This window comes from Scyliorhinus canicula, chromosome 10 (genome assembly GCF_902713615.1).
Source record: "Scyliorhinus canicula chromosome 10, sScyCan1.1, whole genome shotgun sequence".
Lineage (NCBI taxonomy): Eukaryota > Metazoa > Chordata > Chondrichthyes > Carcharhiniformes > Scyliorhinidae > Scyliorhinus > Scyliorhinus canicula.
In genome coordinates this window covers 77,810,885-77,829,043 of record NC_052155.1, presented here as the reverse complement: position 1 = coordinate 77,829,043, position 18,159 = coordinate 77,810,885, and the positions used below count along the sequence as shown (strand labels likewise).

General features: G+C 44.4%; 1 protein-coding gene across 3 annotated transcripts in view; it reads left to right on the top strand.

The window, feature by feature from the left end:
* greb1l (GREB1 like retinoic acid receptor coactivator) overlaps positions 1–18,159 on the top strand; it is a 373,269-nt gene that overhangs the window by 239,006 nt on the left and 116,104 nt on the right. For all 3 annotated transcript variants that reach the window (XM_038809210.1, XM_038809211.1, XM_038809212.1), the window contains one exon: positions 10,439–10,645. In XM_038809210.1, the coding sequence (XP_038665138.1) occupies positions 10,439–10,645 (207 nt within the window). The remainder of the gene's footprint in view (positions 1–10,438; positions 10,646–18,159) is intronic.

Genomic DNA, 18,159 nt, shown 5'->3' with positions numbered 1-18,159 from the left:
CAATCTGTGGGAACCATTCCAGAATCCAAAGAATTTTAGAAAATGACCGCCAATGCATCGACTATTTTTAGGGCCACTTCCTTACGTACTCTGGGATGAAGATGATCAGACTCTGGAGATTTATTTACCTTCCATCCAGTTAATTTTCCCAAACCATTTCTCGACCAATACTAATTTCCTTCAGCTCCTCACGAAAACTTGTGTTACTCAGAACTTCTGGTACATTATTCATGTCTTCCTTTGTGAAGACAGACGCAAAGTATGAATTTCTTCCTCAGACTTTTCTTTGTGCCCTGTAATGAATTCCCCTCAATTTTGACTGTAAAGGGCCTACATTCGTTTTTATCAATTTTTTTCTCTTTACAAACCACGAGAAACTTTTAAAGTTAGTTTTTATGTTAGCTTAAATATTGTATTTTCCTCCTCTTAATTAATCTTAGTTTTTCTTGCTGATTTGTATGCCTCTACTTTGAATCTAATAACATCTCTAATTTCCCTTGTAAGCAATGGTTTGGCCACAGTTCCCTTTCTACTCTTGTGCCAAATAGGAATAAACAACTTTTGGAGTTCACTGTTCATTCTTTGAATTCCTTCCATTGCCTATCCACTGTCCTTCCTTTCAGTAATGTTTCCGAGTTCATCATAGCCAACTCAAGCCTCAGACTATCATATTTACCTTTATTGAGATTCAGGACCCTGTCTCAGAATTAACTTACCTCACTATCCACCTTGATTTTTTTTTTTTAAATTTAGAGTACCCAATTATTTTTTTCCAATTAAGGGGCAATTTAGCGTGGCCAATCTACCTATCCTGCACATCTTTGGGTTGTGGGGGTGAAACCCACGCAGACACGGGGAGAATGTGCAAACTCCACACGGACAGTGACCCAGGGCCGGGATTCGAACCCGGGTCCTCAGCGCCGTAGGCAGCAATGCTAACCACTGTGCCACCGTGCTGCCCCCCTATCCACCTTGATAAAGAATTCTATCGTATTATAGACACTCGCCCCCAAGGGCTCTCTCACAACTAGATTGAAAACTAATCCTTTCTCATTGCACAACACCCAGTCCAAGGTGGCCTGTTCACTTGTTGGTTCCTCAACATATTGATCCTAACCACAGCAAAAAACATGAACAGCTAATAATTTGCCCACTGCTGCCTCTCACATGATAATAGAAGGTTGTGTCCCACATGCTATTTTAATATGACAAGTTCATAGTACAAAATACAATTGTAATAATTTAAAAAAAAAAAATTAGTTCCCAATTCATTTTTTTCAAATTAAGGGGAAATGTAGCGTGGCAAATCCACCTACCCTGTACATCTTTGGGTTATGGTGGGGGAGAAACCCATGCAAACACAGGGAGAATGTGCAAACTCCACAGGGACAGTGACCCAGAGCCGGGATCGAACCTGGGACCTCCGGGCCGTGAGGCAGCAGTGCTAACCACTGCGCCACCGTACTGCCCTATAATTGTAATAAATTGATATAAATTCATCACTTGCCCAAAATGAAACATTTGAGAATTCAGCCATTTTTAATTTCAAAATCTTTTGAACTAGGCATCATAGATATCACAAAATGAGGGACATACTATTCTACGTTTCTTGCCTTGTTCATGCCCTTTATTTATCACAGCTCCTATTTTCTCACTATTAAGACATTATTATTCCAAATTGTTTTTCTCAGATACAGGTTAATTTGCCACAGTTTTGCCCACTTGACTAGAGAGGGAAATAAGAGGTGAACAAATACATTTGTATTTCAAAATTTTAAAATGCAAATGTAATAATCTCAGCAAGGCCAGTCTTTCTTTTATTTACGTAACGGAAAAGGCCACAACTCATAGCGCACAAGTCCAGGCCCAGGACCTAAAGAATACCAGCCCCAGCAGCGGGTTTTAAACTCGCGCTGCTTATTTCCCTTTGGGCGAGTACTCGCCTGCTCAATAGGGAATTTTATACTCCACGAATCCCACAGGGTGATCTATTGATGACCCCCGTAATGGCTACCATAACAGCAAATAAAACCTAATAACCTCACCTCACATAGCTGAGATACAAAGCATTGCCAATTCAGAGCTAAGGGCTGGTTGCAGGCCTTCCTGTTGTCTTATCATTTCCTCGCTCTGTTCTACTGCTGTCTCTCTTTTGTATGACCAAAGCTTGTCTTAATTAAGACTGCAAGCCATAGGCTTAGTGAGGAACAGCACTGTCACACACACTAAGGATCTCGTGCTCAGGCAGTGGCAGGAGGTGAGTTTGCCCAGGCCCAATCTCTTCTCGTCCAAGGTCTACAGCCAGCTGCTTTCAGGCACTGCTTCACCATAAACTGTCATCTGCCTCTCTCTGAACTTCCTGAAGATTCCTTGACTCTGAGACACCCTCTACCCCCCTGTCCAGTGAGATGTAATTTACATAGAACCTTTAAACACCAAGCTGACGGGATCCAAATGCTTTGTGATATTAATTAAACACTATAGTTTTTATCTCAGCAAAATGGCATTCTATTGGCGATCAATTGAATGGAAGGCCTTCTTTTTGAAGCAACTGACCCACATTTATACCGAAGCAAAAGGAAAAGCTGATCAAATTAATTCCAAATTCTGATGACTATCAAAAGAATACACCATAGTGCCATCCAGTGGCCCGAACCTGAAATGGCAGTGACACAGACTTGCTCGTTAGCTGGAAAATCTGATTGACTGGATTATGGAGGTGTTATGTAAAGGGCAAAAAGGTTGAGAAGGAATTACCTTAAAACACCACCAAAAAAATGGGCTCAGGCTTGCCTCCAGTCATTTCAACTGTGACTGCTGTCCATCCTGAGCCCATTCCATTATGTGTCAGCATAGGAGGGGACATGACCTTCTTCTCTCCAGGATTTCCCATAGTTTCTGCTAGGTTACCCCCAATAGAAAGATGACAATAATGGAATCAGAATGGCGTCTCAAGATGGACAGTATTACTGATCTTGTTGGATGTTAAATACAAAATGACTGACAACATGAGTCTCTTGAAAACTAAGATTGATACATTCCGCACACAATTTCAGAAAGTAAGTTTGTTCTATAGGGTAATGGATTTCTCTCTTGGAATCTTATGCTTTGAGGAACGGGATGATGAGTGGATAGAATCTTGAGCACAAGCTTCACGACAGAGGTCCCAAAAATGCAGTAGGATTTTCCCCTTGTTCAGCATGGCCTGGACAACATTCAGGTTCAAGATAATCAGTAGCTGTCGTGGAAATCATAATAAAGACAAATTCCTCGAGGTTCGATTTAAGGAAATTTATTTACACAAATATATTTGCGGAGAGAGAGTGTTTCAGCTGCAAAAGCTAGTGCACTGCACTCTGAGTTATACAGTCGAAAACCATTATATTTATAGTGTGAAATAAACAACTTTGAAGAGATAAAGCTTGGGCACTTACACAAGAGGAAATATGAATGTTTTGCCCTTGGTTTAAAAACAATTTGAGTACGCATTTTGTTGTCCTTCGGAAGAACAACTTATTATCATAATAAGGCCGAGTACAAAATACTAAGCAGTATTTAGTTTACATTACTTGACCTACTTATTTTTGCACAAAAGCAGTGTTAAAATATAGTCAATATTCCCAGCATGCTTCTAAATTGGTAACTCATTAACTTCCCTTCCACAGTAGCAAATAACTTTTACACCCCCAAGTGCCAGGCAATAAGAGAGAGTCTACATTTTTCCCATTTACATTGAATTATCTTACCACCATTATCATCCTGGGATTACCATTGACTCGAAACCTATCTAGACTAACCATATAAATGTTGTGGCTACAACAGGAGGTATGAGATTGGGTCTACTGTGATTAGTAACTCACCCCCGACTCCCCAAAACGTCTCCACCATCCACAAGTCAATAGTATGATGGAATACTCTCCGTTTATTTGGATAAGTGCAGCATCAACAACACTCAGGAAGCTCAACGCCATCCAGGATAAAGCAGCCTGTTTAATCAGTACCCCATCAACCACCGTAAACATGTCACTCCCTCCCCTCTGGCACACCATGGCTGCAATGTGTGGCATCTATAACCTGCAGAGTAGCAACTCACTGAACGTCCTTCAACAGCAACTTTCAAACTCACAACTGTTGTGCATTCATAGTGTTTTAGTGTTTCCTCACAAGCTGCATTGTAGTTGAACAGGGGCACTTTAAGAGAATGGTCGTCCGATGACAACATCGATATTTTCACAGGTTAACATATTCTAAATAAAGCTCCACGTTTTGGTTGAACCTCCAAGACCTGTAGACTCAATCTTCAATCTACCATATAAAGACTGGTGACGAGGTCGGTGAACAGCGCTTGTAGACATCTTAAGAAATAATAGCTAATTGAAATTGCCGCTACATTAAAGCTGGCGATGGGAGGGGGGGGCAAACAATGGCTGCAGCCACCAGAGGAATCCAAAAATCCGAAGGAAACAGTCTTGGAGAGAAGCCCGCCACTTGCTCCACCCAAAATGAACCAGGTGTCCATGAGTAGCAAGTATCCCTGCAACTTAAAACGTAGAGCTGGGGGTGTTGCAAAACAAAGGAAAACAGGCTGAGCTTGGGATGTGCCTTGTTTGGTGGAGAAAGGAAGCAAAGATAGTGCTAAACATATGTGGCACATTGTGAACATGCAGGTCCTTTCATAGAGAAAAATGGGGGAGTCTTTAAGCCATGGGACTGTTTGATGAGAATACAGAGCGATTGAACTTGTATACAGAACAATTCGACTACTTTTTTTCAAGCTAACAAGATAGCGGCAGATATAGGGTGGGATTCTCCGACCCCCCTGCCGGATTATCTGGTCCCGGTTTTTTGGCGGGGGCGGGAATCGCACCACTCTGGTTGGGGGCCGTTGGCAGCGCCCTCCCCTGGCGATTCTCCGGCCTGTGATGGACCGAGTGGCTGCCCGTTTTCGGCAGTTCCGCCGGTGTAAAATACACCAGGTCCGTACCAGAGGGACCACGTTCTGCGGGCGGCCTGCAGAGTCCTCGGGGGGGGGGAGGGGGGGGGGGGATCGGGCGTGGGGGGATCTGGCGCCAGGGGGCCCCCACGGTGGCCTGGCCTGCGATCGGGGCCCACCGATCCGCGGGCGGGCCTGTGCCGTGGGGGCACTCTTTCCCTTTGTGCCGGTCGGTGTAACGGTCCTCCATGATCGGCGTGGAGAAGAATCCCCCTGCGCATGCGCTGGGATGACGCCAGCACATGCTGGCGCTCCCGTGTGTGCGGCAACTCGCGGTGGCCCTTCACCACCAGTTGGCGCGGCGCCAAGCACTTCGGCGGCGGCTGGCGCAGCGTCAACCCTGCCGGCGCCGGCCTAGCCCCTGAAGGTGCGGAGGGTTCACGCCACTCCTTGGCGCTGGTACGGCCCGCCCCTTCGGGTAGGGGAGAATCCTACCCATAAAATCCCAACATTCCTGAGTATAATGGGGAGGACGGAGAGAACATGTAACTTAGGAGCCTGGTACATCTGGAAGCAGGCACAAAAACATACAAAGGAATAGTGGAAAACTTGCAGGGCCACTATTTACCAAAACCATTATTAATCGCAGAAATGTTTAGGCTTCATAAGCGCAACCAAGAAACAGGTGAATCAATTCCACAGTTTGTAGCTGCCCTGAAAAGAGTGGCTGAACACTATGACTTCTGGGATGTGTTAAACGATACTATCAGAGATAGATTAGTCTGTGGTTTAAAGAGCGAAGTAATTCAAAACCGAAAGCAACCTGACCTCAAAGAAATCTTTGCAAGTTGCTGTAGCCATGGAATTGGCAGCCAAAGAAGCTCAACAGTTGAGCTCAAGCACAGGAATTCACAAGATGTTGGCTGAAACTCGAATGTAAACACAGACTTGCACTTGTCATAGTTGTGTAAAAAGCGACCACTTTACAGCAGATTGCTGGTCTAAAGACATCATGCGCAGAAATTGTGGGAGAAAGGGCCACATTACACACGTTTGTTGTGAAAAAGTAACAAGCTTCAGGAAATTGTTGCAGGAAGCTGAATAAAACAAATGGATTGGATTTGTTTATTGTCACGTGCACTGAGGTACAGTGAAAAATATTTTTCTGCGAGCAGCTCAAATAGATCATTTAGCACATGTAAAGAAAATAAAATAAAAAGAAAATACATAGAAGGGCAACACAAGGTTCACAATGTAAATACATAGACACCGGTCTCGGGTGAAGCATACGGGAGTGTAGTTTAAATCAGGTCAGTCCATAAGAGGGTTGTTTAGTAGCCTGGTGACAGCGGGGAAGAAGCTGTTTTTGAATCCGTTTGTGCGTCTTCTCAGACTTTTGTATCTCCTGCCGATGGAAGAAGTTGGAAGAGTACTGAGTCAAGGAATAAGCGTCCACTTGGTACAAAAAGGACACAAGAAGAAACTTGATTCACAGTCTGAAGATGAACTGTCATTAAATATCCTAGTTATTGCTGGTGAAATAAACCGATATTGGGTCACTCCATTACTGGACAGTCAGCCAGTGAGGTTGGAGGTGAACTTCAGGGCAGTCGTCTCGCAAGTGCCAGAGTGTTTATCAAGGAAAGCTCTGAGATATTGCTCTGCAAACTTCCAAGATAGTGTGAACAGTTTGGGGTTTGCATGGGAGGAAATTCACTTTATTGAAAGACCATCGTCCACAAATACCGCAGAGCGGGATTCCATATCTGGCAGTGAGAAGAATGCAGAGGTGGACATTGCTCTTTTCAGTACACACATATATGATCAAATATTGTTAGTCAAACCTTCATGGGAACACAGCAGACTCTTACCAAATAATTTGTCGATAAGCAGCTCATGCACGGGCAGCACGGTAGCATTGTGGATAGCACAAATGCTTCACAGCGCCAGGGTCCCAGGTTCGATTCCCCGCTGGGTCACTGTCTGTGTGGAGTCTGCACGTTTTCCCCGTGTGTGCGTGGGTTTCCTCCGGGTGTTCCGGTTTCCTCCCACAGTCCAAAGATGTGCAGGTTAGGTGGATTGATAAATTGCCCTCTGGGTCCAAATTGCCCCTTTGTGTTAGGTGGGGTTTCTGGGTTATGGGGATAGGGTGGAGGTATGGGCTTGGGTCGGGTGCTCTTTCCAAGAGCCAGTGCAGACTCGATGGGCCGAATGGCCTCCTTCTGCACTGTAAATTCTATGAAATGTGGAAACATTTTCTACTTCAAGCAAGTATATGACACTCCTGTAATCACAGGACAGATGAAAAAGCATACCAGGAGTGATCCAGTACTGTTAGAGGTTATGGACATGGTGCTTTGAGGCAAGACTTCAGGAGCAAACCTTTAGTTAAAGCCATATTCCACCTGAAAACGTGAGTTATCCGTACAGGCAGGTTGTCTCCTTTGGGCAATGAGAGTTATCATTCCACCATTATTAAGAAAACATGTATTGAACCAATTACATGAAGGCCACTGTGATAGTGTAGGGATGAAAGAGATGGCCAGGAGCTATTTTTGGTGGCTGCAGCTAGATGTCAAATTCGAGAAGAAGGCAAAGATGTGTTTTTCTTATGCAAAAGTGCGGAACCTGCCACCATTAGCCCCATTGCGCCAGTGGAAATGGCCAGAAGAGTCCTGGAAACGGGTAGCTGTTGATTATACCAGGCTGTTTGAAGGGCGTATGTTTCTCATTTGATGCTCACTCAAAATGGCCTGCAGTCAAAACATCATAAAGTCAACGTCATCGAAGAAAAGATTGAGATTAGGTTAAATCTTCAGCAAATTTGGTTACCTTGAACAACTGGTGAGCAACAATGGATCGTGTTTCATGTCTCGAGAGTTCATTAATTACTTGAAGGAGAACAGAATTCAACACATCCTGTCCGCTCCTTACGACCCTGCCACAAATGGGCTGGCAAAACATTTTGTACAGACGGTGAAACATTCGTTAAAGGTAACTAGAGAACAAGGTTCATTGTCCAAACATTTGAGGCATTCCTGCTAATGTACAGGAATACTGCGCACTCAACAACTTAATTTCTCCGGCATTGCTTATGCTTATGCGGCAACTACGCATAGCTTTTGATTTTCTAAAACCACCCAAGACAAATTAAATTGTTGAGAAAAAGCAGCAGGATCAGATCATATGGTGGAGAGCAAGGTGAAACTTCGCGTTTTTCACTAGGGTCATGAAGTTCTGGCAAGAAATTATATCACAAGTGATAAGTGGAATCCTGCCACCATCTTAGCACAGACAGGACCGGTCTCCCACACCGTACAAACCTGAGGCGATGCAATATGGAGAAGACATGCAGATCAACTTTTGCCGACAAGAACCAATCTGCCAGAGGAAGAACTGGCATTACAAATCACCACATAGACTTTGGTTAAGATAACTACTAACAATTCTCACACCAAGCTAAAGTCACCAGAGGCGGGATTCTACGACCTCCCGTCGGGTCGGAGAATTGCCGGGGGGCGGCGTGAATCCCGTCCCTGCTGGCCGCCGAATTCTCTGGCGCCGGAGAATTGGTCCCCCCCCCCGGACCCATGATGGGCCGAAGTCCCGTCCGTTCTATGCAGGTCCCGCTGGTGTAAATTGGACTAGGTCCCTTACCGGCGGGACCTGGTGGTGTGGGCAGGCTCTGGGGTCCTGGGGTGGCGCGGGGCGATCTGGCCACCGGGGGGTGCGATCGGGGCCCACCGATCCACAAGTGGGCCTATGCTGTGGGGGCACTCTTTTCCTACGCGCCGGCCACTGTGGTCCTCCGTGATGGCGGACACGTAGGTGAACCCCCCCCTGCGCATGCGTGGGGATGACGTCAGCAGTCGCTGATGCTCCCGCGCATGCGCGGACCCGCACCGGCTGGCGGAGTCCCGGCCCTGGCTGGCGTGGCACCAAAGGCCTTCCACGCCGGCCGGCGGGGCGCCAACCACTCCAGGGCGGGCCTAGCCCCTAAAGGTGCGGAGGATTCCACACCTTTGGGGCGGCCCGACGCCGGAGTGGTTCACGCCAGTCCGTCCCTCCGGAACCCCCCTGCCCCACCAGGTACGGGAGAATCCCGTTCCAGAAGTTGCAGCAAGCACTAAGAAGCAGACTCATGAGGTTCGCCAATAACCACACCAAGAACGATGACCTCCGAAATGTCTTGCCGTATTGACTGTTGATTGATTGTTCATATTGCTAATTCATAATATTATACTGTTTATTGTGTCGGGGACCTTTGATTTAAAGGAGGGGGAAATGTTATGTATTCATAGCGTTTTTCATGTTTCCTCACAAGCAGCCTTTTCGTGGAACAGGGGCACTTTAAGAGAATTATTGCATGCTGTCATTGGCCGTTTGCACAGATTAAAGGGCACTCTAACATCGCAGCCTGTAGTATTAACATCCCATAAATAAAGCTCTCCTGTTTTGGTTGGACATGAAAGTCCTGCAGACTCGATCTGTAATCCACCACAGCAACCTCTACCACCTAGAAGGACAAAGATGTAGGGAAACACCACCAACCTCAAGTTGGAGACGCCCAGTGTCAGTCATCCTGAGGCAACAAAACCTACCCAGATTAAGTTGGAGGTCAGAAGGATTGATGCAGGATCCCTGGCCGCTGCTGACAGGGCGTCGGTTAGGCTCACCGCCCTCCCATTCACCCTGCAACCACAATCCCCAAGCCATCATCACGTATCTTTGGTCTGGGATCGCATAATGATCCTTGGTTGTCTGGTGGGTGCATTGCCATGTACTGCCCCCTTTCTCGCTGGTGCTGGGGCATGAGGAACTGCTGGCCTGCGATTAGCAGCTCTTGGTGTGTGGGACTTCTGTCACTGGGGACTTCAATCCCTGAAAGGCCCAGCAGTGGCCACTTAAGTGCATGAAAGGTACTTGATTCCATTCGGCCTCAGGCATAGAACAGGCTCCACACCGGTTCTCCAACCAGTAGGTGAGATCCCTGTCACCCTCTCAGGTGCAAGGCTTTAAATATGTTAATGAGGCTTCGTGCTTCAGATTTTGATGATGCTTGCATTTAATGGCTGCAAACTGTAGTTCCTAGCACCTGGCAACTGGAGGGAGATGAGAAAGGTCATATCCAGCATGTGAGGGCTTTCCAAGACCCTGCTTGTGGGCATGGAAGAGCAAGAAGTGCTTCTTCCCAGTCCCCCTTGGGATAGCTTCTTCCTTCCTCCCTCCCCCCTCTGCCTATAGCCTTTCATTTCATGCCTTCCCGTTTCATATCCAGACATCCTCTCGGAAACAGAGCAAAAAACTTTAAACAAGGTCCTGCTGTGGAATTCAGCAGGAATACCACATTTCTAGGATTCCCAGCCCCCATAGTTCCTGCCTCCTTGTAAATATTGTGAAGTGTATGTTTGTGTCCTCATTAGTTATGACCCTAGACTGCTGGCCTGTAAATTGTACAGATGTGAGCTAGTTTGAAATAATGCCTGAAATTTGTTTTTGAAACAGATGTCAAGCCCAAGATAGAGGAACTTGATAAAGAAATTGAAGTCCATCGTTATACTCAGAGTAGCTCCTCTGGATTCCCAGCCGTACAAGTTGGTAACGGATTGGATAATGAAGAGGAGGAAGAAGAAGAGGAAATGTCTGAATCAAACAGCCCACCTATTGCGTACATGCAGAAACATGTTCCAGAGGGATCCTGCACTACAGATGGTGGGTATAACTTTGTCTTCTGAAATGGAGTAACCATCAGTGACCTAGATTAAAATCCAGCAGCAGTGTCTTGGCTCAAGGGTTATCTCTTGAGTGTTACATCGATTAGTGGTTCCTTTTCCAGAGTGCCAGTCTTGAACTAGTTCATGAGATCTCTAATGCTCCACCAATTTGCCTAGTTATTACTCTAACATGTGTTCCTTGTGACAGCAGTGTGAATGAGCTCATCTATGCTTTGTATTAATAATGGTGCCAGTATAATGGTGCATGGGCGATGGTCCATGATGTCCCATACTGCTAAATTCCTACATGCACTTGTGCTGCAATGAGGATGTGACAATTGGGGCCATGTACCTTCCATTGGCCATGTCAGGGAGAATCACCATGATTTGCTGTTACGCATTTCCTCGCAGGTGACTCAGAATCCAATAGAAATAGGTCACTTGCAGCCACAACTGTATAGAGACATTGAAATAAAAGCAACATACCGCGGCAGCAGGGAACCTGTGTTTAAAATATAAAATGCTGGAAAAAAGCAGCAGGTTTGACAGCATCTGTGGAGAAAGAAACCATTAGGGCGCGATTTAATGGCCTCGTCGGGCCTGGCCTGGTGTTGGGATGAGGCTGTTGATTCTCGTGAGGGCGAGATCTAGATTAGCATATTTCATTGAGTCATTAGGCTCATTTAAATATGTTTACGCCGGATTCTCCCAGTGCCCGGGACTTGACGGTCTTGCCTGGGTGACTTCTCCAGGACGCAGTTTACACCGGTCTCCTCAGTGGCTGAGGAGGGGGGTTGTGTTCAAAAGATTGGGGCGGCATTCAAAAATGACGCCCCAATCTGCAAGTCATCTTCATGTACTGACGAGCTGAGCCCATCAGTACAGGAGGTTATGTAAGTGCGGCCTTGACAGGGCATTTCCCCACCGAAGCCCGAAAAAGTGGCAAAGCGCTGTGTGGGGGGGGGGGTCAGTACTCTCTCTGGCTGATGAAAGTATGGTTCTAATCCTTATTTCACCCAACCTGACTGCTTATAATGACACTACTGTGCCTGGACAGAATAGAGATGATTGGATACTTCCCCTGTCAATTATATCTGGAGACCATGCTCCTGTAAATTACTGGGATTAATGCTATGTACCTAATTCGAATGTAGCTATTCTCCACTCACTGCATTTTGATGGAGATATCATCCTTCTTTTATTGGGAATTCCCTATTCGATTTCTTGGCTACTATCTTATATTGATGGTCTCTAATAGTGTTCTTACCCACAAGAGGAAACATTCTTATTGGGTGGGATTTTGTACACGCCCCCCCCCCATCCCATTTTTCACAGCAGCGAAGACTGGCCCACCATGGACTGGCAGGGTCCCCCATTGTTAACAGGGTTTGCTGCTGAATGTTTCCCGCCGCCGCCAGGAAACACACGGAGGTGTGCCATCGGCGGGACCGGAAAATCCTAACTGTGTAAATGGCAGGAAAATTCCGGCCTCTGTGTCCACTCTCTCAATACCTTTTAGAATTTTAATTACCTCCATTAAGTCATTCAGCCTTCTTTTTATTCAAGAGAGAAGAAACCCAGCTGGTGAATCCCTTCCTGATATGTATGCCCACACATTTCTTGTATCATCCTCGTAAATCTCTGCACCCTCTGCAGTGCCTCTATAACCTTCTTATAATAAAGTGACTAGAATTGTATACCGTACAATTGGTCTCACCAAGACCCTATATAATTGTAATAATACTTCTTTACGTTTTAGTCATTTGGTAGTACAGAACATGAATATTGCTGAAAAAAGAGTGTGTCAAAGTTTTTTGCCTTGCACTCTTTAGGACACTTTGCAAGAACACCAATATAAGGGGAAAAGAGCAATTTATATAATATGAGAAGAGAGTGCTGATTGGTTGGCAAGTACACCCTGATTGGTAGAGGCATTGCCAGGGAGAATGTACCAGTTGATGGTGACTTGACAGTTAGCAGCCACGCGTTGTTTGAAATTTAAACCAGGCAGCTTGATTCTGATTGGTCAAGGCATTGCCCCAGGGAATGAATCAGTGAATTATGAATGAATCATAAGAATAATTATGAGTTAATTATTTTAATGTGTGCCATTACTGGTCTACCACCCTATCTTTTAATGTAGTTTCCCAATCTACCTTGAGTTTGAGTGGCTACATGAAACACTGCTCTGCTTGAGCAAAGAGTATTGCACAGTCCTGAGTTCTCGAAATCACTCACTATTGGTTCTTTGAAATATTAGTGCTTTGAGCCCATTGTCATTGTGTCGGGAATGTGGGCCTCAGCAATAGTAAGACCATTCATGAGAAATGTGTTTATAGACAGTGTGTAGAGTGCCTCTGAATTTGCCACTGATGTTATGTGCCACCTAGTTGTAGTCAGTAGAGCACACAACCCTGCAACATTATGTTACTGAGCTGTGTACTTGTATTGTACTATTATATGTGTTTGTGAAATATCCTCAATTGCACAACTTGGCTCCATGAATTACCTCAACAGGAAATGCCATGATATGCATCCACTCACCAATCTATATGCCTTTTTTTCATAGCCACCACCTCAGTCCCTTTTATACCTGTGGAAGTTAACTCTTAACTTCTGAATTGATATAGATTTGCAGAGTATGTGTTCTGGTTTGTTGTGAGTTTGATGCTACTCAGTGCTCTTTATCAAGGATGACTATATTCCTGTTTCTAGGATTATTTCACATCGGTAAAAAGGCTCATAATACAGAGTGTTGTTTCAAAAGTTCTTTCAGCTGCACACTTAGTACATGACTCCTGTTTCTGTATAACACAATGCTGGATTTTCTATCCTCTATGTGGGTAGTGAAAGTTGGGAAAATTCCTGATTTTATCTGACTGCATAAGGAAAAAATCCCAGAGAGGATGGGATTTTCATCCCTGGGAGGCAAATGTGGGCTGCAGTCAGAGCAGCTGACACATGGAAACTGGTCTGTTTAAAAGGCCCACCTCAATGTGTAATCAAAACAGAAGGACCATCCAACCATTGCCCCTCACACCCTTCTCCCCCATACCCTCCACATGCTCCATCCATGCCACCTTAAACGCCTAGCCACCATCTCTGGCCTCCCATGTCCCATGCCATGAATGCCAACACCCACCTCCTATGGCCCGTCATGCTCTCACACCAAGGTGTGCCCCCACCCACCCTGTATCCCTCATGCCCTCCATATCAAGCAATGACACTTCCATGCCCATTTATTCACTATAAGAACTCTTACAACACCAGTTTAAAGTCCAACATGTTTGTTTCAAACACTAGCTTTTGGAGCACTGCTCCTTCCTCAGGTGAATAGGAAGGAGCAGTGCTCCGAAAGCTAGTGTTTGAAACAAACATGTTGGACTTTAACCTGGTGTTGTAAGAGTTCTTACTGTGCTCGCCCCAGTCCAACGTCGGCATCTCCACATCATGTATTCACGATACACTGTACAGAACTAATATACCCGATTGTGATAGTAGGATGTGTCAAAAGATCTTTAAAAAAACAATCAATCATGGATAACTTTCCACTTCCTTCAAAAAAAGTCTTCTTTTTACAACAGGCCAATAGAAGTGTCAATTATCCAGACCCTTTAAAGCAACAATACAAGAAATTGCAAGCACTTAAATTCTCTTTATCTTGTGAAAATAAATATTGTGCAATTAGATTGCATAGACCAGAATGTCAAAGTTGTTCATCAAGCATTTCAACAGGCTAATGGATTTCTGCGTTTTCAGCCAAGCCTCATTATGTATTCTTCGCTCAGAGCCTAGATATTCATTAGACTCCTAAAACATTTGAGAACTAAATTTGTTGTTAATTGTTAGTTGTATATGTGAATAATGGTAGTCAATCACCAGTTTTCCGCAGCTGCATTATTCCTTTGCTGACCCATCCATTCATGCTAGCTTTATTCCAGGAATCCTCCAGTGGTACTGTTTTCCCCAAGTCCCCTTCCCCAATGAAATTTATTTTGAAGCCTCTCTCCACTTATTTTTATTTTGATAATAAAATTGAAAAAAAGAGGAAGATGATCAGTACAGAGGAAGCGAAGAAGCGAGAGAGAGGGATAAACCGAAAGAGAAAATGCTGGAAAATCTCAGCAGGTCTGGCAGCATCTGTAGGGAGAGAAAAGAGCCAACGTTTTGAGTCCGATGACTCTTTGTCAAAGAGAGAGGGATAATGTCTGAAGTTAATTAGGGAACAGAAACCAAAGTGAGCATGAAGCAAAGAGCTAAATGAAGATACTAAAAAAGAACAGCGGAGGAATAGAGAAGAAAACATAGAAGTGCGAGAATAGAGATAAAAATAGAAGTGAAGGGGGATTGTTGGGTTACGGGTATAGGGTGGATACGTGGGTTTGAGTAGGGTGATCATGGCTCGGCACAACATCGAGGGCCGAAGGGCCTGTTCTATGCTGTACTGTTCTATGTTCTATGTTCTATGAAGGAGGCGATGATACATATTTTAGGAGGAGATGAGTTCAAACTTGCGAAAAACAGAAGTAAGCAGCAGTGTGAAGACCATAAGGAAGAACAGATATTTCTAAAATAAGATTTACCATGGCTTAACTAGATAAATGCCAGCAGCAGAGATTGTTTTTCTTGGGCTCAGCCCAATTGAGGACTGCTGAATAAGATTGTTTTGCTCAAATTTATGGTCAAAACTTACAATGAACTCCAACACATTGAGTGACTACATATGGATGAGCCATGCTTATTTTATGTCCCTCCCACAATTTTGCCATCAGTTGTGCCTGTGTGATGGTGTTAAACTTGTAGAAATTCTTCATTCTCGTAGCTGTGTTTTCAATATTTATTTGGAACTATACAATGTCAGTCTTGGAACAGCTCCAAAAGGATTTTGGCACTGTGATTCATCCTTGCGATAAGTAACCTAATTTCTGTTGGGATCCATTCAATATTTGGGCATTACTACTTCCTAAAGGCCTCATCACAGTACCGTGTTTGGGTGAATATTACCAGGATACTTAGATTATGTTGCCAATATTTGGATGATCTTTGTTGGTATTCATCTACATATGTTTTGATTCACCTGAGTATTTTGGCAGTCTACATCTACAGTCAGAATCAGGTAACCCAGCTGTATAACAAAATTGTGCAGTGATCTAATATTCCCTCCCATTGAGCCATGGGGCAGGAAGATGCAAGCTTACAGTTGGTGTTCCTCTACACTATGATCTCCAACTCCTAGAGCTGGACTTTATGGAACCCCCATCCCCGGTCATACTTGCATTAAATATGATAGGTGGCTAGCCTACCAACTTCTGCACTCTAAATTCTATGAAACTATGAAATGTCCTGCCTACTCCCGACCTTATCACTATTAAATATTAAGTAGGTGGTTGCCAAAATCATCACCATCTCGCCATTTTGGAAAAATAATTAATGGGCAATTAAGCTTAAAAAGCCAATTAATACGAATATTATGTTGTCCATGTCATAATATGGTTGGCATGGACAGGCGAGTGGGACTGGACAGGCCTTTTAACAAAACTGCCTAAAAGGCAGGAAGGAGGGGATATGTCTTTGTGGGGGGGATAATCCCCATTCAAAACCCCAGAATTGCCTGTCTTGGGATGCAAGGTGCTTTCACCTTGGGGCCTGTTAGCTGTGCCAGCAGTGCTGTTGGGACTGCTGGAGCTGCTAGTCAGTCAGGTTGGCTAAAATTTATCGGGAGACTGCTCCTGTGTAGGGACTGTAGCAATGTAGAAACAAAATTGGCTGACTAATAGGATGCAGAGAATAACGGTCAATAGGTATTTTTTGGGCTGGAGTTAAATTTGTGGTGGTGTTCCACAGGGGTCGGTATTGGGACCGTCACTTTCCCTGATATACATTGCTATGATCCCAGTTGATGCTATAACTGGACGGAAAGATCCCAGAATGGAGCACAGGCTCAAAAGACCCTAACTTTTATTTTACTAAAACGTGGAGGAACAGAGTCACAGGACCACTAATTCATTTTAACAACAATAAAAAAAATTATTAAACAAGAAAAGTTGGATTATTATAGAATACTCCATTATTCCCCCCTTATTTTAACAATTACACACATGTTTAGGATTAACATGGATTAAAAGGACATCTTAACCTACAATGGTTTCATTAACACAAACTCCCTTTTAAGACACAAGGTGACTGTGGTCAAATGCAGACACTGCTCTGAACCCATGTTAGCGTCTATGATGAGAGTTAATAATAAACTCTCAGATGAGAGCTTCCAACTCCACTACCAAAAACACGCTTTAAAGTCTTCTCTCACAATAATAATGCTCTCCCTTAGCAGTTTACATACCAAAATCGATTTGAAGTTTTCCAAATGATACTTTTTTTTAACCAATTAAGGAGCAATTTAGCATGGCCAATCCACCTACCCTTCACATCTTTGGGTTGTGGGGACCCACACAGACATGAGGAGAATGTGCAAACTCCACACAGACAGTGGCCTGGGGCCGGGACCTATCCCGGGTACTCGGCGCCATGAGCCAGCAGTGCTAACCACTGCGCCACCAAATGACACTTTTAAACAAAGCTTCCAGTCCACTTTTAACAGTGATATCAGTCGAAGATTTTACACCAACCATTTTTAGGATTTACTTTTTTTTAAATTTAGGGTACCCAATTAATTTTTTTCCAATTCAGGGTCACTTCAGTGTGGCCAATCGCCTAACCTGCACATCTTTGGGTTGTGGGGGTGAAACTCACGCAGGCATGGGGAGAACGTGCAAACTTTACAGAGACTTTAACTCGGGATCGAACCCGAGACCTCAGCACCGTAGGCAGCTAACCACTGGGCCACTGTGCTGCCCAGGATCTCCTTGTCTTGATGGCTGTACAAACTGCTCACAATTGCTTTTACTCTCAGTTCGTAAACTATATTTAAATTACATCAAATGTTGTATCTCCCTCTGAAATCTGCTATCCCACTTTCAATCTAGATACTGAAATTGTTTCTTTCACTCAGAACAATCTGTTTACTCTTCCTTGAATTCTTCTTAACTGTACCTTGCTCTCTGTTCACGTAATTCAAGTCTTCTTGGACACTTCCGTTCATTTCTCTAGTTTCCTTAGTAGCTGGATTTTAGATTCCCGCCATCTGTTTCCTTAAACATTATTCCATGATAATTGTTTCTATTTAGGCTGACAGAGATGTTCCCACTTTGGCATTCTAAAACCAACTGCTTCTAGCAGAGCTGTGAGAGCTGCCTTCTCTCTCACCACCTATCTCCAGCTGCCCACAAATTCAGCTAATACTAAAACATAAAAACTTCTCTTTCTGGTTTATTTATTCTTCACGCCGTAGCCCTCTCTAAGCACAATAGAAACACAGTTGGAAGTTAACCAACTCCTACGCATACAAACACCTTTGTCCAGCACGGGGAGGCAGTAGTATAATGGTATTGTTACTGGATTAGTAAGCCAGATACCCAGAGTAATGCTCTGGAGACCCAGGTTCAAATCCCACCA